We start from the raw sequence: 26,699 nt of genomic DNA, 5'->3' as shown, positions 1-26,699 counted from the left end.
TGAACTCAAGATTTTATTTGCTGAAACAGTACGTTTTAAAAAAATACAGAGGTACTACTGCTTCACAGACCCTACCCTTTGCCATCCCAGCCAACGCTAACCGGGTTCAGAAACAAACGTGATAGAATACATTTCATGTGACCGTCTCCCACCCATCTTGTAACTCTGTTTTTACCATACCAAACTACTAGAACGTTAATAGGTTAATCTACAGCCGCTTTATTTACAAAATTACACAAAAGCAAAACACAGCCCTTCTTTTGAAGAGCATTCTGGAAAATAATTTAAAAATACAATTATTGCAGTATACTACAATCTTATTGTTACATGATGCAAACGCACCATCTCATGTACAGATTTTCAGTGCAATTTATTCAGGTGCACCCCTCCCCCCCTCCACAGGAAACATGTGGGACATCAGGGATGTTCAAACCCCTCGTTCAACCGGCCCCCTCTCCCGCTAAAAGAACAATTCTTAGGGGACATTGTCATACCGATCTGGACACCATAGCTGTGAATGGTCATCATTGGTGGGATTCTTCACATTACACACTGATATATGTACACGTTACTGCAGCACAGATTAATGAGACCAAGGATCCAATAGAGATCAAGTAGTCATATTAGAACATAAACAATACCAGCAAACAGGAAGTAGTCCGTCTCTGAAGGGTACATTATAGAGTCAAAGCCTACCACGTACTGCTCATCTCTATGGCTGCCAGGATGAGCAAACAATTAGAGAAATTATATTTTTATATGAAAACAAAACAAACTCCAGTGATTTCTCTTATTCAAAGGTAAACGGGTGGTGTGATTCATCGTTCAAAAGTAAACGGGTGGTGTTAATTTACCTCAAGTTCGAATATAAACCATGTCTTTAGGAAGTCTCTTTAAACTTAAACCTCCTTTTTAGAAGTTCAGGGCAATGCATTAAAAAAAATAATATCTCGCATGAGCCAGAAGGAAATGTCAATTCTGAGTCAGACACGGGCAGCACCACTTTGTGGCTACATCTCCGGCCTGTGTTGGTCAGTAGAAGGGCTGTTTATGGACAGCTCCCTGTCTCAAAGACTTTATCCAAACCCTGCCGTAAGCCGGTTCAGGTCCAGTCTCTCTTTCAGTGGTTGAGGCTGTGATATACTCTACTGGTATTACTCAAGAGCCATGGTTGGGTGGGTGCTGGAGGTCCTGCCCTGAGAAGATGGGGTGTAGCAGCGGGTGAAGTTGGAGAGCTGCTGCTGCAGCAGCCTGTGAGGGGCGGGGGGAAAAAAGTGTGGGGTAGAGTGCATGTGGAATATGGTGGTGGAGGGCTAAGGGGCCGTGGTGAAGTGCAGACGCTGGGATAATGTGTATGGGCTGCCCGGAGAGGAAGGCGGTGTGGTGGGCGGGGATCAGCCCCGCGTGTCCGAGTGAGTGTCCCAGAGAGTGTCCCAGAGAGTGACTGAGGGAGTGGCCCAGAGGAGAGAGGGAGATGGGGGTGAGGTGATGTTGGGGAATGTGGTGTACCTGGGCTAACTGGGCGTGTGCAGGGTGTGGGTGGTGGGCATGAGCAGGGTGTGGGTGGATGCCCATGGCTGCTGCTGCAGCTGCGTGGTGCTGCAGGATGGCGTGCTGCACGGTGGTGATGGATGTGCCAGAGGCCATGGACACAGTGGGCTGCTGGATGTGGATCTGCTGCAGGGTGGGGGGAGGGGGGGGCTGGGCCAGGTTGGCAGCGGCGGCAGCAGCAGCGGCAGCAGCTGAGGGGAACGTCTTCACCTGCTTGGCCATGAGCTGCTGCTGGATGTGCTGCTGCGCCGCCTGCTGCAGCTTGCCGTACTTCTCCATCTCCTCCGGGGTGAAGGTGATGGGCTGACTCTCTAACGGAGCCAGGCCGTCCTCCTCCGCCTCCATGCACTCCTCCTCTAGACTGGGTGGGGGGTAAGCAGGGTAGGCATGCATCTGAAGCTGCTGATGCTGCATTTCTGGCATGAGGGACTCCATCATGGGGTTCTGAGAGGGGTCCTGGTCTCCTTGGTACTGGGCCATGGCCATGGAAGACTCATGGTCGAACAGCGGCAGGGGCTCCTGGTGAACAGGAGCTTCTACGGCGGGAAGCTGCGTCTCCTCTTGCACAACTGTGATCTGTGGGGCCTCCTCAACCTTCTGCACCGGGGGAGCTGGCGGTGGTGGGGGAGGGGGGAACTCCCGTATAGGCTCTACCAGGATAACTTCTGCCTCAGTACACTTCCCGGCTCCTGATTTCTCCACCTCCACAGGTCTGGTGAGGGGGAACAGGGGTTTCTTTCCTGCCTGCAGCTTACCGAAAAGCGGCAGCATGGCTTTGCTTCCCAGAGTGGGGGGGAGTTTGGGTCCAAAGTATCCCTGTGGAGGATCCTTAATCTTACTCCCAGATTTTGTTGCTGTGGAATCATCGGAGCTCTTTTTGGACTGGACCTTCTCCAGCAGCTGGCGTGCAGTGAGGCTGTTCTTCTGCTCTCCTGCGTCCCGGGACCCCCCTGTCCTCAGAGACTGCGAGCTGGAGGAGTGGGTGTTGCGGTTAAGGCCTCGTGAGGAAGAGGAGCGCGGAGACTGGGAGCGGTAGATGCAGGAGCGGTTGAAGTCCCTGCGCTGTGCGTCACTTTCCACACGGGCCCTGGGAGCTCGGCGGCGAGCAGAGCCCTTGGTGGAGCTGGAGGAGCGGCTCGCGGAGCTGTGGCTGCGGCTGTAGCTGCGTCTCCAGGACCTCGGGCTGGTGCTGCGGCTCCAGCTGCTGGAGCTTCTGGAGCTGCTCCGATGGTGCCGCCGGTGCCTCTTCCTGCGGCTGTAGCTGCGAGAACGTGAGCGGGATTCTTCTGAGGAGGAAGAGGAGGAGCGATGTCTCCTGGATCGCCTGCGTCCTCGGCTTCCTCTCCGCTCGTACTCAGAGTCTGAGGAGCGCTTGGAGTGCCTCCGCCGGCGGCCCTCTTTGCTGTAGTCGCTGTAGCTGTCGGAGTAGCTGCGGCTGCGGTGGCTGTAGGCGCTACTGCCGGCCGAGGAGCGCTCGGAGCTGCTGGAGTACGAGTGGCTGCGGGAGGTTTGGCCGCGATGGCGCCGGCGACTGCTGCCCCGTCTCTCCCCCCGCCTGGAAGAGCGGCTGCAGGAGCGCCTGGATTCCTCGCTGTGGTGACGCCGTTGTTCCCGAGGACTTGACCTGTGATGCCGTGAGCGCTTGGTGTTAGAGCCCCCTTCCTCTTCACTCTCGCTGCTGGGCGGGCGACCCGGACCGGGGTTCTTCTGAGCTGAGGAGGAGCAGGAGGCACTCTGAGACGCGCTGGAGTCAGTCTTTTGTCGCTTGGCGCCACTGTGCTCCTCTGAGGAGTTGATTTTGTCATTGCTTTTTCCAGCTCCTCCCTCCTCTGCTCCAGACTTAGAAGGCACTTCCTTATTGGCACGTTTTCTCTTCCCTGACTCCGCTCCTGTGCTCCCCGTAGCTGCTCCACCTCCAGTGGTCGGCTGAACAGACGAGGCCGCGGTTTTATCTTCTGACTTTGGTTTGGCTTTTTCCTTTTCCTCCCCAGCTGCCTCCTCTGGACTGGGATCCTTGTTTTTGTTCTTCTTTCGTTTGTGTTTCTTCTTCTTCTTGGGCTTCTCTTGTGTTGCCTCGGTCTCGCCCTCTGCATCTTCTTTGGCTCCCTTCCCGTCTTTTCCTTTGCGTTTGGAGTGCTTTGCAGATTTCTTGTGCTTCTTCTTTTTCTTTTTCTTCTTGGCACTACTGCTCCCGGTCGGAAGCTTTTGCTCCTCTCCTTCTACTTGCTCAAGCTCTGCTTTTTTAGTGGGCTTGTCATTGTCGGTGCTGGTCCCAGCTTTAGTGTTTGCGTCTGCTCCAGCTGCTGAAGCCCCCATCTCTTGCCCCTTGTCGTTAGATGCTTCACAGGGCTTTGGAGACTTTGTTGCTTTCCCAGCACGCACTCCTTTGTTGCGGGACAGCTTGAAGTCAAAGTAGAGCGGGTTGCAGCTGTAAGACAGGGAGGGCTGGGATTTGGTGAATTCGAGGAGCTCAGAGGGCCACTGCAGGGTCGTGCTCTCATCTTTGCTCAGGACTGGGAAGAAGGGCCCTGTGGGGACTTTAGGACCCGAGTTGGAATCCTGCGTATCCTGTGTGCTCTCGGCCTTCTGAACAGGGGAAGAGGGTAATGAGACGGTCTCTGCTGCGAGGGAAGGGACATCCTCCGTCTTTGCTTCAGGCGACGGAGGAGTCGGCTCTGGGTCAGGGGATGGAGGGACATTATCTGCTGCTTCTTCTTCAGGTTTGCATTCCTCTTCCTCGTGGGGCTCCGTCTGTTTAGTCGTATCTTCAACTTTATTTTCCTCCTGCACCTCCTCCTCGTCCTCATCTGCTTTGATCAGACATTGATCAGTGGCCTTCATGAACAGCAGGAACTGGAAGTGAGGCTTCACCCGGCAGTGAACCGGAGGGATATAGTGATAGTACTCAGGCTCCTGTCCTGCATACCCTTCCTCTCTCTTCATCATCATCTTCAGTTTGTTGAGAGTGGAGGCTAGAGAGGCTCCGTCGTCAGGCTGCTGCGCATCTTCTGTCACTGCCACACTGATGCTCTCTCCTGCTTCACTTCCTCCTTCACCTTCTCCTTCCCCTCCCTTAGGGCTGTCCGAGCTGCTGCCAGAAACCTCCTCTTGCCCTCCAGCCTTTTCTCCATCCTGTGACCATTCTTCCTCCATTGCCTCCTCGCCATGATCAGCGAACACTGCGGCTGCTGTTTCCAGCTTGACCGGGGCTTTCTTGGCGAAGGAGAAGGACACACTCACTTTGGATGCCGAGCTAGGGGTCGGGGATGAGGAGTTGTTCCTCCCCAGAGAGAAGCTGATGGTTGGAGCTGCTTTCGGGGAGGCTTCCTCACTTTTTTCTACAATGGGTGCTTCCGGGACAAGCTCTGTCAAAGCAATGTTTTCGGGCATTATGTCGCCGTCTTCTAAAGTCTCTCCGTCCACCGCCACTGTGGTGGGTTTGAACATGGGCCCACTTCCTGGAGTGCTGGAACACAAAAGCATGATAACAATGAGATAAATGTTTGAGGAAATACAAGACGTTACTTTGCTTCTTCTTTTTTGTTTGTCCTCACAAAGGGCTTGACAGGGTCCTGTTGTTTTCAGTATCAGGATACAGTTTGATCAACATAAAAAATAATCAAAGAATAACTGTCACATTGTACAGATTCCTATCCATATCGTATTTTTTCCTTCTCTTTATTTCTGTTCTTGGCTTTCGTAGTACTTCTCCTGTCTTTTCATTTCCTCTTAATATATTTATGTTTACTGAATGCCGAAAACCCCAAAGCAAATTCCTTGCAAGTGAAAACCTGCTTTATTCTGATGTCCTTAAGACAAAATGAATATTTCTATATATTTTCCTGTGAGACTGAATTGCTAAATTAATAAGAAATCTACATTTTTGCTTTGATTGTGGTCTTTGTTTGGCATAGCAGGTTTCAGGACACAAGCACTACCACTACACATATATTTTGAAATCCAGCCAGCAGAGGGCACTCAAGGGATAAGCTCTTACCGGTCCTGTTGTTTCCTCTGCTCGGCCAACTCATGCAATTTGCGCAGCATCTTTTCTTGCTTTTTTCCACCTTTCCGGGAGCGAGACGACACATTACGAGCAAACTCTCTCTGCTTGAGCTCCTTAAGCCTCTGCATCAGACCAAACAGGGAGAAAGAAAACACATCAGGAACTTTTCTCTCACAAAACACACCCGACAAGACATTTTGATGCAAAAAAGAACTTCATTAAACAGAAGAATTGAGAACCTGACGTACCTGCTTGTGAGCGTGGTCGTAAGAGTTGATGTGGTTGTCGAACTCCTGGTGTTTGGTGTACTGTTTGTCACATAGCTCACAGTAGAAATTGGCTCTCAGGTCTTCCAAAGCCTTGGCAATGGCTTTCTCCTTTTCCACCTGGTCCTATTGTTGATGGGAATTACAGAAAGGAACGAGTGAGTGTTTTTGAAGAGTAGAAGATTAGACTCAGTTACAGTAACAAGAGTACTTGGTCTCGAGTTTCTTCGCATTTGAGATGTACTGCAGCTAGAATAAACACTTATGAGAATGACACCAGGCTCACCTTGTATTTTTGCCGTAGTTCTTCTGTGTCTTCCTTCTCCACCTCGAGCACTCTTCTCTTCTCTGTGGCGTCCTCTGCATAGTCCAGCTAAAAAGCAAAGACAGCAGTTACAGCACTTGCAGAAACAAAACAAATCATGAATTCATCTTATATGCCAGTCATAATAAACTGTGTGGACAAGCAGTTACGCTGTAGGCCCATTCCAGCTCTAATGGTCAGTTTGTGTTGCTTCTGTTCCTTCTACTTGTTTCTGACGGAGACAGACTGTTCAACTGAAATGTAACTTAGTCCTCCCTTTCTGCAGGTAGCTGCATAAATCATCTTTGTAAAAAGTGCAACACGTCAAAACAAATATGCATTGCTCTTATGTTTTGTTTTCTCAAAGGTGAACACAGGACAAGACTGATGATTTACAAGGCAGTTATACATAATGTAGCAAACAGAAAAGAGCATAAATCCTCCTGGAGGCAAATGAATGATATTCAGCATAAATTGTGACGATCAAATGCAATTTACGACAGGAACTGAAAACCCCGGAACATTGTGCAGCCAGCAGATTCAACAGAACATCTTCGTGTGTATGTAGTCAGTCGGTGTTACTGTTTCATACTGTGTTGTGAAATCTGGTTTAAGATGTCCTGACAGCTCAGCTAAGAACTGGTCTTGTCCAATATGAAGACAAACAGAGCTGTCAAAACACTTCTGGACGCTGTCAGTATAGAGCCAATTTAAAACTGAAGCTTTTACGTCCTCATTAAAACACATTAACAACATAAATCTCACCTCCATCTCCATGCGTCCCATCCCCATGACATCATATTTGAGGGTGATGGGCACAGGGTCAGTGCGTCCTGAGGGAAAAGAGACAGAGAGAGGACGAGGTGAGTTTCTGAGACTGAGACGGGGGGCCAGCTCGAAAACAGCCTGCTTTCATAGCATAGGGTGCTGGGGTTAGAGAATTTTGCCTTGAAGTGCAAAGAGACCAGAAAGCTACAGTGAACCAATCACCAGCCATTCTCACAGCTTACTGCAGCCTCTGAGGCTAACACACTTTATCTGACATTGGACCGGGCTGCTGGTTTGCATTTGGAGTCAAATTAGCTGCAAATGTGGTATTAGATGAGGTCAAGGGCAACAGGGTTGTTTAGCAATATGTCTTAAAGAGAAAGAAACAAGTTTGTGAGTTTAGATGCGTTGGTGTTTCCTTTCAGTCCTGCAACCCACCACCCCTCCTCCACCCACTCATTGCAGCAGTCCTGTTAAACCAGAATGCCGAGTTTATCAAGGACACTACAGCTTGAGTTTGTGTGTGTGTGTGTGTGTGTGTGTGTGTGTGTGTGTGTGTGTGTGTGTGTGTGTGTAGGGAGTTGCAACAGGCCTGCGCAGCTGCTGCCACTGCGACATCACCATGAGAGGAACAAAGCCACCTCATATCATCTGAGGCCGAAGGCAGCGTCTCTTGCAGGCCTGCTGACCATTCCCCTGTCCTCAGGTTCAAAATGTGTTCCCTGGCCCCGGGGCCCCCTTCCTCATAATGACTTAGAGCTGAGAAATGGATTTTTCCCCTGTCTACTTCAGCTATGTTACGTAAGCTGTGAAAAGAGCTAGATCAGAAAGAAATTAACTGTAGAAAAATAAACAAACCAAAGACAACCAAAAAAAAACAAAACAACAGAATGAAACATTACAGATATAAAATATATAAAAAAATCAAAACTACTTTGGAGATTGACACAGAATTGCTTAATCCACTCATAATCAGCCAAACAAAGCAGAGAGAAAGACAGAATAAAAATTAAAAAAGGACACAAGCACTGAACTACAGCAGAGTGACGTCACAGGCCAGGTATCGCCATGGTGACAGTGCAAGGGATGGGGATACTTACCTGGTAAAACATGGGTATAGGGAGGGGGGGGGGGGGGTAAGGGGGGGACAGACAGACAGATAGACAGGGGAATCTCAAAACAAAAGGCAAAAAAAGAATTTGGACTAGTTCTGCTGCTTCGGTTGCCAGCCAGACACAGGAATCAGTCGGTACTGATAGTGATTATCAATTCGGTTTGGTTTCAGTTTTTTCCTCCCACATTTTCATGTTAGTTCCTTTTTCATGAATCAATGTTTTATATATACCATTGGGCATATGGAATAACAGCAAGTAGTGGGCTTGCAAATGTAGAATCAAAGCTCATCTTGTGTGATACCGGTCACAAGTATGGTGTACGTTTCTTCCAAATTAGTTTCAATTAGGAGTTATTTTCTATAAGACAGAAAAAAAAGAAGGCTAATACCATACATGTTCGATGTCCTGGCCCAAGTTATACTTTGAGCCTAAAGACACAATGTGACTTCCTGGTCAAAGGAAGACCAAATGTTGATGTGATTCATTCCTGTACTGTTTTTATAATTTAGTCATCACAGCCCAATGACATATTAATTGTGAAATCATAGATGCATGGGCATTATAACATAGAATGGCCTGCCTGGACTCTCAGTCCCACTGCAGTGTCTGTCACATGGGTGGGCCTTCAGCTAAAAGGCTAATTGCGGAGGATTTATTCCCCTGAAGTAGTGAGAGGACTGACTGTATGCTATGAAGAGCACAAGACTATCTACCGATAGGCGTGTGTTCACACTCTTTTCCCAGCAGCAGAAAAGTGAAACCAAGACAACGGGTTGGTCTGTTTGTCAGCCACTGCAGTGGTTATCCTGAACGGAGTCACAAGCTAGGCCCAGAATTAAAGATTAATGAAAAATTACAGTCATCCCAAACTATCACCAATCTTTAAACACAGTGACAATACTTCCACGTTACCCATTCCAGTGAAAAAGAAAGGGACCAGACAAAAACAATGTGCATCTAAATCACAGGGTGTGAATCACAGGGTTTCAAAAAAAACTGAAAACAAACAAAATGACAATGTTCTAAGAGTAATACATATGCATGATAATATACAAGCAGCAGAATGAGGACTAATACAGAGAGAATTGAAAGCCTATGTAGCATTGGTGCTCTGATGAGAGGAAAACAAAAAGAAATGGGAGAAATCAAAACAAAACAAAACAAAAATTCAATTGGGGGATAAAATAACATTTACCACTAAGTTTACCATCAGCACAACATGGGCAGGATCAAATCGCTGTAAAAAAGAAACACCAATTGGTTAAGCAGGAAATTGAGGCACATAGAGAAGGGAGGGTGGGGTTGGGAGTGTGGCTGTGGGCTTTATTACCAGAGGGGGTTTAGTGTGTCACCCCCCCACCCCCCTCATCCCTTCACTCAGGGCCAGGTGCTTACAGGGATTGCCTCTCACCACTCTCTCCCAACCACTGGTCCCTGTCCCCAGGGACCCTAGCCTGGCATTGCCTCAGTTCTCAACCCCAAGGTACAAAACTACACCCCCCCCTTACAAAGTCCTGTGTCCCTCCGTCAGAGAAAACCTTCATCGAGAAGAAAAATTAGAAACCCAGTCATAAAGGTGGTTTTAGAGGAGCTGCACTGGGTAAGGGAGTCATTATAAAACCTACAGCTCGATCTTAACAATGAAAGGTAAAGGCTAAAAGTGCATCTACTCTGGAGAGTCCGGTAGGCCTGTCACGATAGTTACATTCAATTGGACTGTATTCTGCATCGAATGACGATAAATGATATTATTGCAATTTTTAAAGACTATTTTATGCCACAGATATGATAAAACAATGGCATTATAATACAAGTAAATCATTCTAAAGAGCAATGGACTGTATATTCAAATATTGGAATGTGAAAGAAATAGAACCAAATAATCAAATCAATAAATAAAATAAACTCTCTGGCTCTGTTAACACACCTGAGCAATGCAGGTCTTACTATGGTATGGGAACCCCGCTGTTTATTCCAGCATCATGTTCTGATAATCTTAAACACTCATGCAAACATAACTAATGTCAAAGTCAGTTGGAAAGTCTGTGTCCATATAAGATAAGAATGCCACAATGTATGTATTGTATATTGTACTATAATGGTAAAGTAATTATTGTGACAGGCCTCTGAGATAGGGAAATGACGTGCCAGTCTTTATGTTTAATTTAGTTTTATCATGGGGACAAATATGTAGTCTGAGACGACTGATGCCTTCAGGGACAACCACCATTTCCCCCTTTTAAGCATTTGCCTGGCAGATGCTCGTCATAGCAAATCTCAGTGAGAATCTTTCATTTCCTTCCTAGCCTACAGCCAGCCAGATTGCTTTGGGATGTGCTTTACCCTAGAACAAGTGAACACATGACATACATAAAATGTACCTGAGCAAAGAGCCAGCAAGGCTTTGAGCAGTGCTTAGAGCGTGGTCTGCGTTGCTATGCAGCAGCGGTTTAACCTAAGTATCCTAAAAATGTGTGACATTTCACTCTACTGTGTGAAAGTAGTAGCTCAGTGTGTTACCTCCAACACTGCTTAAAGCCCCAGGTGAGTGTGACGGTTTGAGGCAGGCAGGAGTGCACCGCTAGGACAAACATGCTGTGCAGGAGGGGGCAAAGAAACGGGGGGAGGACGGGAGTGTTTAACCATGGGGATAGAGACATTTGGGGTGTAGAAAGGTGGTGAGATTTTCCCTGTAAGTTGACTCTATGGCCCGGTCAGTAACAGACGCACACACACATCTCAGTCCCACATGATGACCACGCACATACACACAAGCTTCACAGGTTTTGAGGTAGAAACAGGCAAACAAGCAGAAGGGGGAAAACATGTCTACTCTGCAAGCCATTCAAAGTCTGAGCCGTGGTTACAGCCAATCAGATACCCGACAGCAGCGACGGAAACTCAAAGAGGAAATAAAAAATCTAAACGTACGTGGAGTTGATGATTCTAAGGGATGTGATGGAATCATAGCTTGCTAAATCTACCTTGATTTGAAATGGATTTTTGTTCTTTGTTCAAATCGAAGCACTTTACTTGTTGTGCAGATTGAAATAAAGGTTTAGTGATTATGAAGCAAAGAGGAGGAAGCTGACAGAGGCCATTAGCCTACAGTACACTGTAAAAGGGGTGTTACATTGAGGTCAACTGCAGAGTGGGAGAAAGAAAACACACCCACACACACACACATACTGACATACAGAGGGGATCCAACAAACCTTACCTAAAAAGGGGCAAAAAGGACAAAAGAAGAATAAGAACAAAGTCAATACAGTGAAAAACTTAAAAAGGGGACACAATGCTTTCACTTCAAATTCAAAAACCTTCTGTTCTTGCAGGGAGGACAGGACAGGAAGGTAGTAATGATTATCCAGCAAACTTCAATGTGATGCAAGGGCGCTTTTGTGTTGTGTGACACTACAAGTGCAATTAGCACATTCGGACAGAGATAGTAGGCTCCTTCATGGGCCGTTAATTCCTACACAACAACTGGACACACTTTGCCGCAGTCTCATCTGCCCACAAAGCAGGATGCTTACATAACCACACATCAGAGGTGCCAGCGGCCAACACAAAAGCACAGTCAGCCCCTGCTTCTTGTTCTCTCCTCCACAAAGCACACATCCTTATCACATCAAATCGATTGCTATTCAGCTGTTCAAGGCCAGATGGAAATGTATGCACACCAAAAGCGCTCGGCTCAGAAATGACTGCTGCGTCGTCACTCTGCATTCACTTGTCAGCTTGCCCAGAATGAAGCAGCTTTCTGCTCTACTCTGGTCCCTGGCCTTCGTCAGGCCGAGAATACCTATGAGACGACACAGGGATCCAAGGCCATATATGTGCATGAACAAGAGGTGCTAGGGTGGCCGCGACGCAGCTCAGCAGCCAGTCATCAGCTCTGCATGTCTCTGGAGGCTCAGCCATGAACACAATAAAATGTAATATCTAAATGTCAGACCGCAATATATCATGGCACATCAATCCGACACTGGAGAGCAGATCTAAATAAAGATAAGAGTCAGTAAAGCAGTACATGCTAGTAGGACATTCCCCATTGAGGGTAATCAATTTTGTACCAGCATTTACGTAGAAAATGACCTCTCAGCCCTTGCTAACACATTAACAGTAGAAAGGGGGATCCATTCCTCTTTTTCTTCTCATTTTCAACAAAGTTGAGCACCACAGCCAATAGTCAAAATCTCATCACCTGAACCACAAACACGAGGAAGGCATGGACTTTTCATAATCTGATTATGCTTGCCTAGAAATTTAATTAAGCAGCACAATTCTGAACGCAGATACCTTCTGTCTTTTGTCTGCATTGTGAAGTCAAGCAACTCACTTACGTAGCTCACTGCGTTGGCCCTCTATATTCATGTGCCTGGAGACGTTGTGTTTCTCATTAAAATGCTGATATTGAGCAGGTTACTGCGGGGTTTAAAGAAAAAAAAAGCTCTAGAGCAAATGATGCCATTGAGCAACAACTGAGAAAATAAACAGAAGAAAATGATTGCATGAGAGATAAACAAATAAAAGATGACGTGGGTTGGCAGGATAGAAAAGAACAAGATTGAGGAGGTAGACAAAACTAAATGCCAGAAATGATGCAGAAAAACAAGCTCAGTTCTTAGCTAACTGCCAGGGCCCATTGGCCTGTTAGTGACATCATCACCCACGGCCAACGCTGTGCGTCATCCTCTCTGGAGAAAGAGCATGGATGGGTGCGGCTCTGGAAAGGGAGAAAAGAAGTAAGAACTAAGAGAGAGAATAAAGAAACTGATGAGGAGAGAAAGAGGCTGAGGAGACAGGAAGAGGCTGGTTGGAAACGTGCCAGGGCTCTGCACCACTGCCTCTGAGCCAATGAGCCGACGAGCAGAGCCGGGTCGAGCTAATGATGTGCTGACGTTAGCCAAGACCAACCCACACACTCAGCTCTGTTCAGCAAGTCAATATCAACTGGGACATCCAATTACAGATGTCTCCTGAAAGTAAACCTCCCTAAAGCAGCTCTCTCGTTGAAAGCTTTCTACACGAGTTCATTCGATGGGAAGAGCTTATGGAGCATTTTTAACAGTGCGGCTTTTACTTCCCTCAGAACAGACCGCAATCCTAGATCTTAAAATGAATAATGAAACGTTTCGTGTATACATGATGCTAATCAGTTAAAGTAAATGCTGTACAGACTATAGAGTGGGACTGAAACGGTTATCCGATTCACTGTAATCCATGCTAAAATTGATAAGGATTGGTATAAGTGTCCAGGGTCTGCTGTGCGTCAATGTAAACATGATGGAAGACAGTCAGAGCTCTGGAGCTTTTCCAGCCTTCTTAAATGTACACTGGTTCTGGATTGGGTCCGATGGCATTGCTACAGAGGCCTGTTCTGAAACTGCATTTACAACTTGGCTACAAAAAGTCCTACAAAAAAAAACATGGTGTGCTTTGCATTCCTCCAAGTTGACAGTTCTGTTGGCTAGATTTCTGGTTACCATGTTGACCATATTCGTGTTTCCAAGTCAACCATGTGCTCTTCGTTATAATGCATTTGCATCCCTACCCCAATGTTTCGGAAGAGAAACATTTAGCTTCTCTACGATCTTTTCAGGCTAAAGTTGATAAGGGATGTATGTTTTTAACCAGGAGAGAGATCTAGAGACAATACGAGACTTGTGTGCTAGCACATCTGCAAGACATAAATCCATAGCCACGTTTTCCTCAAAGCGACTTGGCTAAAACAACTGAATGTGAACAAGGCTGTCTTCAATTACCCTGTGATTTTGAAGGAGGACCCAACGCTCTCTTCAATCTGGATTGCATAATTGAAAGACAAATAAACACTCCACTCCTATCCCTTCACCCACTACGGTCCCTGCCCTCGGTGGATCTCCTTTACAAGGCCTCTGAAACATTCCCCTCCCTCTTCCATTCCAGGGAACATCAGCGAGAGAGCGACAGGAACTGGAATGAGGTTTGTTTGAATACAAATTGATTTGAGCTAGCAACAGACAAAGGAGAAGACCAGAGAAAGAAACAGAAAGGAAAAATTTGCGGATACAAAAAACCTAGAGATGTCAGGGCAAAGAAAATGACAAAAAGGGTTGGCAGCTCAGTACCACCAGCAAACATTGAAAACAGATGTACGGAAGAGTGTTTCCTTACCCTGCATGCTTTTGCCAAGACCTTGCCCCGACTTCCAGCCATGTTTCTGAAGCAGCCGGTGCCCAATGTTATCCTAGCAGAGAGAACAGAGGAGAAAAAAACCAAAAATATTCCAATAATAAGAGGAGCTTTTCCCTGTTGGGTTTTCATCAAAAACAAACAGAAAATAAAACAAAATAAAAAGACACTCAGATCACACTATCATCATCAGCACAACCACCACCATCACCATTATCATTATAGTCATCCACATCACCTACAGCGTGTAGTATCAGTGTGTTCCAGCACAAGGAGTGGTAAGGACGGTTAGGGTGGGGGGGGGATTCTGAGAGGAAGGGTAGCTTGTCCACTATGAAGACTACATGAGGCTATGTGTAGCTTGTACAGGACGCCCTCCTGCTGATTTAAGGCATAGTAATTTGGAATGAGCATTTCTTTATCTTTTATTTTGGACGATAAAGATAACACTGAGTCACATCCACTAACTGAGAAGTTAAGAGGAGTGGTAGGAAGGGGGGGTGGGGGGGGTGGGGGGGGGCAATATATGTATCACACACGCATACATATATGAACCACTACAGAGCAAGATCTTAGTACAAAGAAAGGTGACACAGAACAGGTATGGAAATCTTGCATTAACAAAACAAAGATCAGAAAGTCCAAGCTTGCTGTGATTCCGTAACCATGACAAGGAGAGCACCATGGAACATATGCAGCTATCACAAAAAATATATAGCGAGGAGGAAGAGACAGAAGTGGGGCTAGTGGGCCTTGGATTACCATTACAAGGCCCAGGGTGGACAGGATATGCACGTGTGAGGGGATGTGTGGGTGTGCAGGTGAAGAGAGGGAGACATTGTGTGCACGTAGCCCCGTTAGATTCACTAGAAACAGTTGCTGTGCAGGACTTGGACACCTCCAGCAGTTATGGTCTGTTATCAATGGTCTGATCTAAACCATATGCACACTTGTGATTTTAACCCATTATGAGATATGGTGCTGTTAGCTTGCCTTTTATTGAAACCCTCTCATAAGTCATTCTTTCAAATGAAGTCCAGGAACTGTACTTTGTCCAGCGTTTTCCTTTCGAGACTGAGCACACAACAGGAGTTTTTTTGTGTCAGAAGCATTTTTCTCTTTCTGGAAAAGTATGATTTAAAGGAGGGTGGCGTCAGTCTAGAGCAGAAAGGAGACACAACATGGCATGGAATACACCCCACTTAAGGGGTTCATAATTTTAGTCATAAACGAGCAAGACTCCTTTAAATATGTCGGACAATTTCAGAGGCCACCCACACCTACAGAAGTACTTGAATACAGTCATCACTGCGGTTGAACACTTTTGTTAAATGACCCGTCAGTTTTACCTGTGGGTAGTTTTTCAGCGGCTTTACACCAGCTGCGATAGAAAGGTCATCAAAACACTGACTCACTTTCACAAATTCTCAAGAAAATGAGCAAATCTATTCATACATACTTTTAATCAAATATTTTAATAGATGGCAGGGTAAAGACCATTTGATTGATGTTATGATTATTAACTAAATATTAATTTGGGGTTTTTATTTGAATACTTTAGCAAAGTATAAAGACAATGTACATATGGGCAAGATCAGACCCAGATGAGATTATATTGAATCAAAGAGGCAAGAGAAATGTGCAAGAACATACACAACAGCTATTTGGAGGACACCAGGGGGGGGGGGGGTCAATAGTACACGTCTGAGAGCGTTATATCACTAGTATGGGTCAGCAAGAAAAACAAAAACAGGAAGTGAAATGCAAGACCGTCCCACCACTACACACTACAGTACATCCTCAAGCACAAATAAACAGGAAACAATGAGACTTCTTAATAAGCAGGGTTTCTGTTGTGATTATAACTATTCCAAGCTTTTCTAACATTCACCAGAGTGCTGCATTCTACCAAAAAAAACATACAAACCAAACAGAAAGGATATTTATAATCACACAGAGATTGACATCAACTTTCACAAACAGAAAGTGAAGGGGTTGGAACAAAACAGCATGCAGCTTTTTGTTAAATCATTTTAACAAAAAGTGTCGTCGGTGTTAGTAGCGTGAATGGTACACATACAGAGGGGGTGGGGGGGCTCGGGTGGAGGGCGGGTTAACACAACTCCAACTATGTTAGTTTCAGGTGGATCAGGCACAGGGTGGAAGGTGATGGCTCAACAGGGCTCAATTAGTTCTCTTTGACAAAGAGAAGGGGGGCAGAACGGAGCAGGCTAAGCCATGGTGAAGGTGAGTTTCTGGGGTGGTGGAGGTGAGCTGAGCTTGAATGGGGGGTTAGTGCATGTGAAGGGGAGTGGGAGTCACACAGACAGCACACACTGCATCTCCGCCCAAAGGGTCTCATTTACGGTACATTTGGCATAATCATTTTCAAACGCTGTGGGCGTTTCAGAGCAAACTGATGCCTTCTTTGGCCTTATTTAGAGAGAAACATAAACATGTCAGTCTTTTGATCTGTGAAATCCCACCATCATGATATCTGGAATCCATCCAAAACAACTGGCAGATTTTTTCCTACCAATAGAGAAGCTGAACTGCCTCACTTCCTGTTTCTGTTGTGTGAGCTGTGTTTACTCTGTGATAGTCAGATCCCTTTCCGCTGCAGGGGAGATAAGAAGGGAATCTGTGCTGGGCCTCAAGGAGGACACCTGCTTGTTTCAGATCATAACCGGGACATTAAATCCTACATTCGACATGTTTCCCTGTCCATTGCCTGGCAGCTCCTTGGCATGTCACCACCAGAGATAGGCTGCTAGCTAATAGTGTGTTTCCTCCTGCATGGACAGCAAGTCCCCGGATTTCTAGGAAACACAGCAGAAGGTGCTGCAGTGGATGCCCCCCTCCCACCGACATTGGGTATGCTTCTGTCTCTTACTGCAGTATTGTGGTGCACCACTCTACACATTATCATCCATATTGATTTGGGAAATAAGCTGATCTAAGAGGTTTTCAGCAAGAAGCAAAATGAGATGCACCCTACACTAGCTGCTCCTGCCTACTGTTTAACCAATCCCTATTTGCTGATTTGTTTATTTTTTATCTCAAAAGCCAGAGAAGTCTTACCAGGGGCCGTATAATGAAATGTTCTGAAAGCTTAGAGAACATAAGCCCTACCCTGAATGAAATGTGTTTTCTCATAGAAAGCGCTTTTTTTCTGTGTGAGATTAGAAACTAAATATTATTAAAAAACAAGAACGGCAGGTTGGATAAGGCATCAGTCGCAACTGCTGACACTAATAAAGAGATTAGTCCAAAATGGCCAGGGCAACAGTTAGAGGGCGGAGATGAGGCGCAGGCTGCGTGTCTGAACAACAGGTGAGTGCACCAAAAGAAGAGACAGACAGACAGATGGAAGCAACGACGGCGAGTCCAACAGCAGTGCAAGTGGAGTGAAGGCATTTCCATACGAACCTGGCTTTAAAATACTGGGCTGTCAAAAAAACAGTCACACGTGACACAACGTAAGAAACCGGCCAAACGCTTTCAACTGCAATTCTGCTGTAGCTTCTCTAAGTTCTTACATATTCAAATCTCTCTCTCTGCTCTTAAACAAACATAACACTGTATACAAACAGAAAGGGTAGGCATGTCAATAAATCCACCAACTGACTGTTAATACAGGAGAAAGAAAAAATAGAAAATGTTATCCAAACAAAAGAGATCTACAAGGAGTGGTGTTTTAAGAACCATATGTCAAAAGATATGGGGAAGGGAAGTGATATGCAGGGGACCCCACCTAGAGACCTCAGAGTCTTTACAAACATTATTGCTTCAGTGTTAGCAGTCATTTATGTGTGTATAGTCTGGATATTAGAAAATGCTCTGGTTCCAGAGAAAGATGCACATCAATCTATGCAGGTGACTCAACTAAATCAACCCAAGCTACATATTTTATGTCATTTTTGGGGATGATTGCTCACAAAAACAGATCTGAGAGTGTGCATGTTCTTATGAGTAAACGCAGACCCTTAGGGATTCCATCTCGCAGGAAAAAGGGGGCTGCTGCAGTTACTCATCCTCCTCTCCCGTGTCCTTCAGGAATGTCTTTTCCTGCTACTCCTCTTAAACTTCTGCGGCTCCCTTGTGATTGGTGCCTTGTGCATTCCTTGTCAGTCTCCACTTTTGCAGGTGTGACTAAATGAAAACAACTGTGGTCAAGAGTCAAACGGCTTAAACAGAAGACTCCTTTTTTCCCAGCAAATGGAGGCGAAGCGTGGAAGTGTCACAGTGACCGTGAGGGGATTACAGAATTCATTAATTAAGTGATGGGGGAAATGACAGAAGCAGAGTCCGGTTTAAATGTTATCATTTTAAAATACATACTTACCTCATAATTCTGAAAGCCCAATTCATCAAACGGAAATTTAGTTAACACTGGAGACCACATGTGTAGCGGTCTCCAGGATCTTTAAACAGAGCCTGTAAAACTGGCATTCCCATTCAGTTTGAAGTGTTTTTTTTGGTTGGGTTATTCTTTTTCTCCACACTTAGGCCATTGCTGATTATTTTGAGGGCATTAGCACTGACCTTGAACCCAGCATCGCTGCTGCTCTCTGGATTAAGGCTGGTGCTTAATAGAAAGCTTGCCATGATGCAAATAATGTAGGTCACGAGTAGGGCAGGATTTAAAAAAAAAAAAGGAGGGCGAGTGTTTTCATTTTCTTATCCAATTCTCATATCAATTACACCATACACTTTTAAACAGGGTCACGATGGACCTCAGCTTCTGTCGGACAGGTTGAAACCAGTAGTCATGACTACATCTCGAGTTGAAACAAGCTTTTTATTAAGAGAAAAAAGTTCTTGAGGTCTGCATATGTGTGATTCTTAGATTTCTGGTGTTTCTGTGGCTCTGAGGCTGCCCGCTGCATATCGCTCTTGGACAGGGTCAGAGAGGGGGAGGAGGGGAGGTTGGAGGGACTGAAAGGGGGGGCAGAGAACGTACGAGGGATGAGTATTGGAGGAAAACTGTAGTAGTGATTAGGACAGAGTGTGGAGATAAAAAAGTACTGAATGCTACCAAGTTAACACATGCAATGCAAAAACAATGTTATAGAGAAAGAGCAAAAAGACCAAAGGGGAAAGACAGAAAGAGAAAAAAGATCCCAATAAAGTACCACAGACCTCTAGCTGCCTATAGTTCACACACAATAATTGGCAGGGGAGGGGCTACGAGGCGCTGGGCCGGAGCATTCACTAACAGATCCAAGATGAGGCCTGTGTACCTGTCGCATAGTCTGTATCAGTCTGTGTTTCACTGGGATGTTTTAGCGTATCCAGTGCACTGTGTTAGGGTATCTAGGGGTAGAATTTTGATTATACTGTTGGTACATGTTGCATTTTAAACTGTGTCATTTGTATTATTGAAATACATCGACAAGTGTCCCCAAATCCTCTAAGTAATCCTCAGGGTTAACAGTTTTAACTGGTGGCAAACAGTCTGCCACCTGCTCCTTTTTGCATGCCCTTTCCAGAGAGAATATGTATTTCTATTAGCAACAATGATGGCACTTCAGTTGTGGCCATGTTTTTTTGTGTGATGCTGCAGCGCGGCCCTCGGCGCCCCTCCACAAATAATAGCGCAGGAGCTAAAGAGTCACTCAAGCCAGGTGAGAAGGCCACCTCTCTCCCTTTTTTATTTCTCCACCACCCACACGCAGTGGGAGGTTAGTGTGCCTGTTAGAAAACAATAAATGAAACTCAACCAGGATAGGAAAAGATTCTGGCTACGGTAAACACAAATACAGGCTACACATTTGATCATATATAGTGGAAAAATGTGAACATTTCAAGAAAGTGTCACACTGAACAGCCAAATTAAATGTATTTAACTGCTTAAAAACTCCTTAAATGATATATTTTGTGACCTGAATGTTGAATCTCAACTTTTTTATTTCATCAGGCAATCCTGTTTTTGTATTAGTTGTTTTAATATTTTACTCATAATTTACTTATTTAATTCTGTTTAAAATATGTATTTTACTTATGGTGCAATCTAGCAATGTTAATTGATTAAATATATCTTTAATTCCTTGCTATGCTTTTGTGCTGTAGGAAGCGTGCACGCCTGTTAGCTTGCTCTATACCTGGTTGCTGATACTATCTGATTGACTTACAAAGCACATCCATAAGGTTGAGGAGAGGTCATCGGACACTGTGTAGGTAAGAGGAGTTTGGGTCTGCTCACCAAAGAGCTTCAGTGACAGAGAGGGGAATGGAGGGGTGAAGAGAGTGGGAAAGACAGAAAAAAAAAAAGAGAGCTGCCTGCGCTATTATCTTTGTGCCTCTTCAGCGAAAAAATGCAGTCCCAGTTGCACAAGCACCATGCCAGCACAGAATGACAGAGGGTACTGTACAACGAATCACTGTGTAGTAGGGAGGGAGCGAGAGAGAAGTAGAGGCAGAGAGAGAGAGAGAGTAAATGTAGAGTGTGACAGTAGTGAAACAGAGAGAGAGAGAGAAAGACAGTCAGAGAAGCGTTACAAGGACCCTAAAGATAGGAGTAAGAAAGCAGAGCGTGCAAATACAAACCGGGTCATTGCTGCTTAGCTAATAGGGGGCCAATTCGCTGCAGGAGAGAAATGTCGAACACCCCAAGTTGTGTACAATAAGATAACTGTCCTACAGACACAAACACACAAATTCTAGAGCTACATAGACACACGCTCATTCAAACACAGATGTAGCCATTCACACCATCTTATGTGTGCTATTTTGTTTGCTAAATGGAGTGGAATAAGCACTGCCATCTTTTTATTAAGGGGAAGATTGGAGTCATTACAAACAGTCAGATATACAGGTGTAAACACTTCTTCATCTGGCTGCCTTTGGTGTCAAGAGGATTGCATTTATGATCTTAAAATCAGTGAATCATCAAATCAGAGTTGTTGAAAAGGTAAATCACCCTCTGAAATATATGAAAACTACATGGCTTAGTACAGCAACCTTTTTTAAGCAGGTATATCCATAATAAAGTGTTGTCACTACCAATTACAGATGAATAACTGCTAGGATATTTAGAAAACAGCCATTAATGACAGTGCTTTATCCACCCCGTGCTTTCAGTCATCTTCTCATTGTGCTAAGATGACTAACAATGACTAATGGGAGACTGAAACATAAATCAAATGATTATCTGTAAGCTGTACATAAAACAGGAAGATCTAGCATATACATTATCTTCTAACTGTCACACAGGAAATGGAGTAGGCAAAGGACATGGGAAGTGGGAGGGACTTAAGGGTATTAATGACCATGAGACAGGTGATTCTACAGGTTAGGTGGCAATGTGTTTGAGAAAACACTGGATGCGTCTACATGGGCAGAATGAATGGAGTTTATAAGTGTGGTTTTTATTTCTCCCTGGACCAATCATCCACTCTCACAGCTGGTCCAATGGTGTGGGATGATGGATGTAGCCTTACCGATTCGATGGGCTTGTCCAGGGACGCCTGCTCCAGCTCCAACTGGCCTTCTTCATAATGGTCAAAGTGATTCCCACCCTGAGTGAAACACATTTAAAAAGCATAATTAAGCAATATTATATAGACCTGCTTTCTTTTATCATCATTAGATAAATCATTTTTTGAGCAAATCCTAAATATTCGAGCCAGTGGTGAGGATTTAATGCTGCATTAAGTAGTTTTGGGGTTAACAAGCCCAAAATAATCCCAACATATGCTTCATTAATTGTATTTACTCCTCAAATAAAAGCAAAACACACATTCAACAAAACAGCATAATATATACTGCATATAAAAACAAGTTTATGAAGACTATACAGTTTATTAAAGACAAATATAAATGATAAACTATCACATTTTCCAGTTACTTAAACTTAAAAAGCCTTTAATTTGAAGTTTGTATTGTTATTCCAGGTAGCAAATTCCTGGTCAATATATTCCAGGAGTAGCAGCAGTGAAGGATGACTCTCGCCTTAGGCTATTTGTTGTCGGAATTTAAACTTGAGCTTTACTAAAAGAAAATGAAGCATTTAATTTTAAGACAATTCCCTGGGAGGGACAGAGAGTGAGTAATGAGCTTGCTACCCTGACCAAAAGGATTGTGTTTATAGAGCAGATTCTGCTCAGAGACAGATGGCTTCCTCTCTTAAGCAGCAGAGGAGAGACGAAGGTCATGTTTGTGAGTGTGTTTTCTACTGACCTTCAGACAAAACTGAACCATTCCAAAAATAGTCCATGGTAGAATATTTACTAGATGCCCGCAGCAAAGTAGGACAAGTGTGGACAACCAACTAATGCAGCTACACACAACATGTATAACATAGGGAGGATTGATCCACTTTTATATCCATTTGAGATATGGAACATGCACTGCAAAATATGAATTTGCCTTTGTATTATTGAGGAGTTCTTCCTTCACTGCTAAATATTCTATGGTTACAGCTGCAGAACTGTGCAGCAAAGACAATGCTAACATGTACCGGGCTATGCAAGCAGCTTTAACCCTTACATACTCTAGGGGAATCTGGGTTTTGCACAGATAAGCAACTACTCAAATCCGCCCACCATAATGAGGTGATTTGATGCCACACTGGCAGACATGAATTCAGATGAGACAGGACCCCTCATCAGCATGAGTGAAGCCCGGGATTATGAGAAGGAGATTCAGAGAATAGCAAACGATTTATTTATGAACAAATCAATGTATCCCTGGCTTCTCTCCCCCAGCCACCTCTCCTTCTCCTGACTTTCTGCTCAATGTGCTACGATGCACAACCTCGGCCCGCCACAATGACATCTTGTGTTCTGCTGCTTCTTTATCCCCTGACTCTGGTAAACAAACACCACAGCAATACTGCATAGAACTGATCTTCGCTCTGTCCTCTGATATTACAAAAGAACATTTCCCTTTGTTTTTCAATGCTGAAATGGGCGCGCCATGCATCCTAACATTAGCAAATGATAGAACTAATGCTGGCCAGCAGTGTAGTTGCTCATAAATAACCTGGTGTTTTCCTCAATTCAAGATAAGCTGCATTCTAAAGCTCCAACAATGATGAAACATAGCTCAATATTGCTAATGGACTGGTTTGGCTCTAGATAGTAGGTTGACCATCAGTGGGAGTTTCCTTCGCTGCGTTGCTTGGCAGCTTGCTTGGCAGCCTGCTTTAGTCCATGGAGTCAAGGAGAAACTTTCTGAATACTGAGCAAATGAATGCCTTCACAGCAGATCTCCCACACAGGGCTCCACTGTGCTGAGCTAAAGCTGCCTTCAACAGACTCATTCAGAACACACAGCATTTAGCTCTCACTAAAAAAACCTGAATACTGAGTTCCCACTCGACAGCATCACAGTGGCTTTAGAGGAAATGACACTGGCTAATTTCGCAAGCAATTATACATACTTAAACTTGTAATGGCCTGTCTACTAATTCACCCATTCGCCATATCACTGCTACAAAAATTACTTGACTGCTGTTGAAAAAAACAACTACAGCATTTTAAGCAAAGTTTATAACTGTCCAATAGCAAAAGAAACCCCCAAAAAGCCCTCAAAACCAAACTGAGCATCAATGGCTTCTTGCGACATGCTACATTTTTCAAAAGGGCCAAAAACATTGCACAACAGATGATGTCAGAAAAAGTTAGGTGTTGGAAATAAAATGGTGTCAATACCCTTTTAATGTCCCTGAACATTGCGGTTACCTCAACTCTCAACCTACTGAAAATGTTCTCAATATAAGCACACATTTTTGGTCAAAATATGTGTTTACCATGTTCTATTTATCTTAACATTCATTGTATCTACATACCAGGAAACAACAACTTTTCTAATTCGTACTATGTGAATAGACAGTTCCTGGAGGAAATGTTTTGAAACTGGTAGATGAATGACACCTGTGCCACATTTACAGCTTGGGGTAATCCCAAAACTCAAGTTTCAAGCTGTTTTTATTTGATAAAACCAAATTACTATTTATTTCAAAACACTGCGTTATTATATTCGGAAAGGAAAATATGTTGTCACATTACCTACATAATTAGTTACTTAGGATGTTTTACTTCTATTAACAGTGTTTAGACTAGTCAATAACAACTAAATAAAAAGCTGTTTGGTGGCTTAGAATATTTACTGCCAGAAAGTACAAATGCTGCTAAACTAAAGGAGGGGATTAGAAACGTCATGTAAAGAATACAATTTTAAAAAACTATGATGAATGAAACAATATTTATGGTGAAAAACACACATGTTAACTTTGTCATCTTGTTTTGTCTAATCTGTAATTTTGTGTTTGGCTTGTGTTTGGCTGGGTGCGGTCCTAGATCCCAGATAGACAAGTGAAAGACAAACAGCTCTTATGTGGGTGTAATTCAGCAACTCAACTGTGGCACTACTGTTGTCAATATGCAACCTAAAACAATGTCAATTCACAATGAGGCATTATAAAACTGTTCAGTAGGGACAGATTTTTTTTGTAAAATTGCTGACATTTTCACACAAACGAAGCAAAATAGAAACCCATTGTTACCAACTCCTTATGTGCAGCCTGCTTGGTTTCAATGTGAAGTGTACATAGAAGTCGTATTTTAGAAACAAACAAAATGAAGGCTGGATAAACCAGTCTGGCAACGGTACAAAAACAAAACCAGTGATGCAAATATATCACCTTTACGCAAGGAAAACACAGGGTTTTTTTTATATATAAATCTGCTTATTAGTGGAGAATGATAGGTTGTTGATCTAAATGCAATCGATAAACATGCCTCAGATATTTAATTAGCAAACTGTAAGATGTAATTTCATGTAATAGCATTTATAACTGAGCCTACACAGATCAGGTTAATACTAGGTCAATTTTAACGTGCTAAATAGCGGCTGTGGTTGTTGTCAAAATGATACAGCCATTTCTAGCTAGTACTACAACTGCTAATGAATGTGCGTACCAGTTAGCTACATGCTAGCTAGCAATCCATCGTTAGCATGTGTCGATAAACAACCACACTACCCAAGGTCACTAACAAGCTAGTTGGACTTCAATATATATGTTGCTGTTGCATGGTTAAGATAGTTTGCGTGGTAAGCATAATGTTAAGGCTAATAACCAATGACAGGAGCCAAATATAGCACGCAGCCAAACACTGAGACGTAAGGGAAGTAACATTCATAAGAACCGCAGTGCACTAGCGCTAGCTTAGCTAGCTTGCGGTGCTAGAAAGCGACATCTAGACCAGACGTTTGCAATTACATTTAGCCGCCTGCGACACTGTAATCCATATGTATGTGCTTTAACACACATACATGGTGGAATATATGCAAACCGTCAGTCGTTTAACATGCATTACCTGGAAATCACGCTCTTCGTTGAACCTAGAAAATCTGTCGGCCATTTTCTGAACCGAGCAGCAGCTTCTCTATCGCTCCGTCTGCCTGTGTCCAACAGAAGCGCTGTGTTGCTGCTGCTGCTGCTGCTGCCGCTGATGATGTGCTCTAAGCAAATGATCCTGCCTCTGTGAACTGACCTTTCCCTAACAATTTCCACCATGCACTTTAACAGTATAGTGCTATACTTGCCTACATTTTAAATTAAATTTCACTTGGAGTATTTCCATTTGTCATATACTTTATACTTCTAATTCTTCATTACACGTATTTTACTGCACTGTTTGCATATGTATTAAGGCTAATGTGATGACAAATTCATCTAAATAGCTAAAGTATTTTATGTATTTTGGAGTGGTGGATTGTTTTTGGAATGCACATTTTCTTGAATATAGTTTATGGCAAAACAAACTTGACAAAAAGCTAAATAATTATGCCACATTTTTAGCCAGTTAATATTCTGTTTGAATATGTTCTTTGCCCTTAATGTAAAAGAGCAGTAGGTGTTTCATTGGAACGTATATTGTCCACGCTACAGATGAAAGCACCTTTGTGTTAGTCCATTCAAATTACGGACAAGAATAATGTTGACATTTCCTGTCATATTTTCTTCTGCAATCAAAGGCTTACCTTGGACCAACGGCAGGTTGAAATCCACTCTTCTTCTTTTTCTGTTTAAACACAATACTTGCATGGTTTGTTTTGAGAATCCTTTGGATTTAGTTCACACAAGTATGATGACAGGAAGAAAGCCAAGGATTTCACTTGGTATTTAAAAGGGGAAATTAACGGATCATCAATAATTTATGTGACTTCTATTGTCACATGACACAGACTCAGAACTTCAACCACATTTCTGGATCCATATTGAAGTAAAAAAAAAACTGGCCCATTTTATTTTGTTTCACTGTCTAGTTATATGCTGATGGAATAATAAAGATAGTTTTATAACCATGCTTGTTGTGTGCATATAAGATAACTATTTAATGTAGTGTTATTATGAATATTCAAAGGATATGAACATCAGTGCTAAGCTCAACAATTGATTGCCATGTTGCTAAAAAATATAGAAAATTATAGTTTGCCTACTTAATTTAATCCTTTATCAGTATAAATATTAAAGCTAGCATATCAGGCAACCTAAAATGTTG

The 26,699-nt window shown here is 43.9% G+C and overlaps 1 protein-coding gene across 11 annotated transcripts; it reads right to left on the bottom strand.

Annotated features, from left to right (window-relative positions):
• Positions 1-25,649, bottom strand: gpatch8 (G patch domain containing 8). Of its 11 annotated transcripts, XM_063904185.1 has the most exons (10): positions 25,512-25,649; positions 21,630-21,707; positions 17,617-17,635; positions 14,170-14,242; positions 9,206-9,247; positions 6,893-6,960; positions 6,110-6,196; positions 5,806-5,949; positions 5,549-5,679; positions 1-5,017 (listed from the first exon to the last, which is right to left on the bottom strand). In XM_063904185.1, the coding sequence occupies exons 6-10, from the start codon at positions 6,917-6,919 to the stop codon at positions 1,159-1,161; spliced, it is 4,248 nt and encodes a 1,415-aa protein (XP_063760255.1). In that variant the 5' UTR covers positions 6,920-6,960; positions 9,206-9,247; positions 14,170-14,242; positions 17,617-17,635; positions 21,630-21,707; positions 25,512-25,649; the 3' UTR covers positions 1-1,158. The 11 variants fall into 11 exon arrangements, with proteins under 11 accessions (XP_063760255.1, XP_063760253.1, XP_063760247.1 ...); XM_063904183.1 differs by having other exon boundaries at positions 6,893-9,247; XM_063904177.1 differs by lacking the exon at positions 9,206-9,247.
• Between the last annotated feature and the right edge of the window lie 1,050 nt (positions 25,650-26,699).

Source organism: Eleginops maclovinus, chromosome 16 (genome assembly GCF_036324505.1).
Source record: "Eleginops maclovinus isolate JMC-PN-2008 ecotype Puerto Natales chromosome 16, JC_Emac_rtc_rv5, whole genome shotgun sequence".
Lineage (NCBI taxonomy): Eukaryota > Metazoa > Chordata > Actinopteri > Perciformes > Eleginopidae > Eleginops > Eleginops maclovinus.
This window is presented reverse-complemented; position numbering and strand designations above follow the sequence as displayed.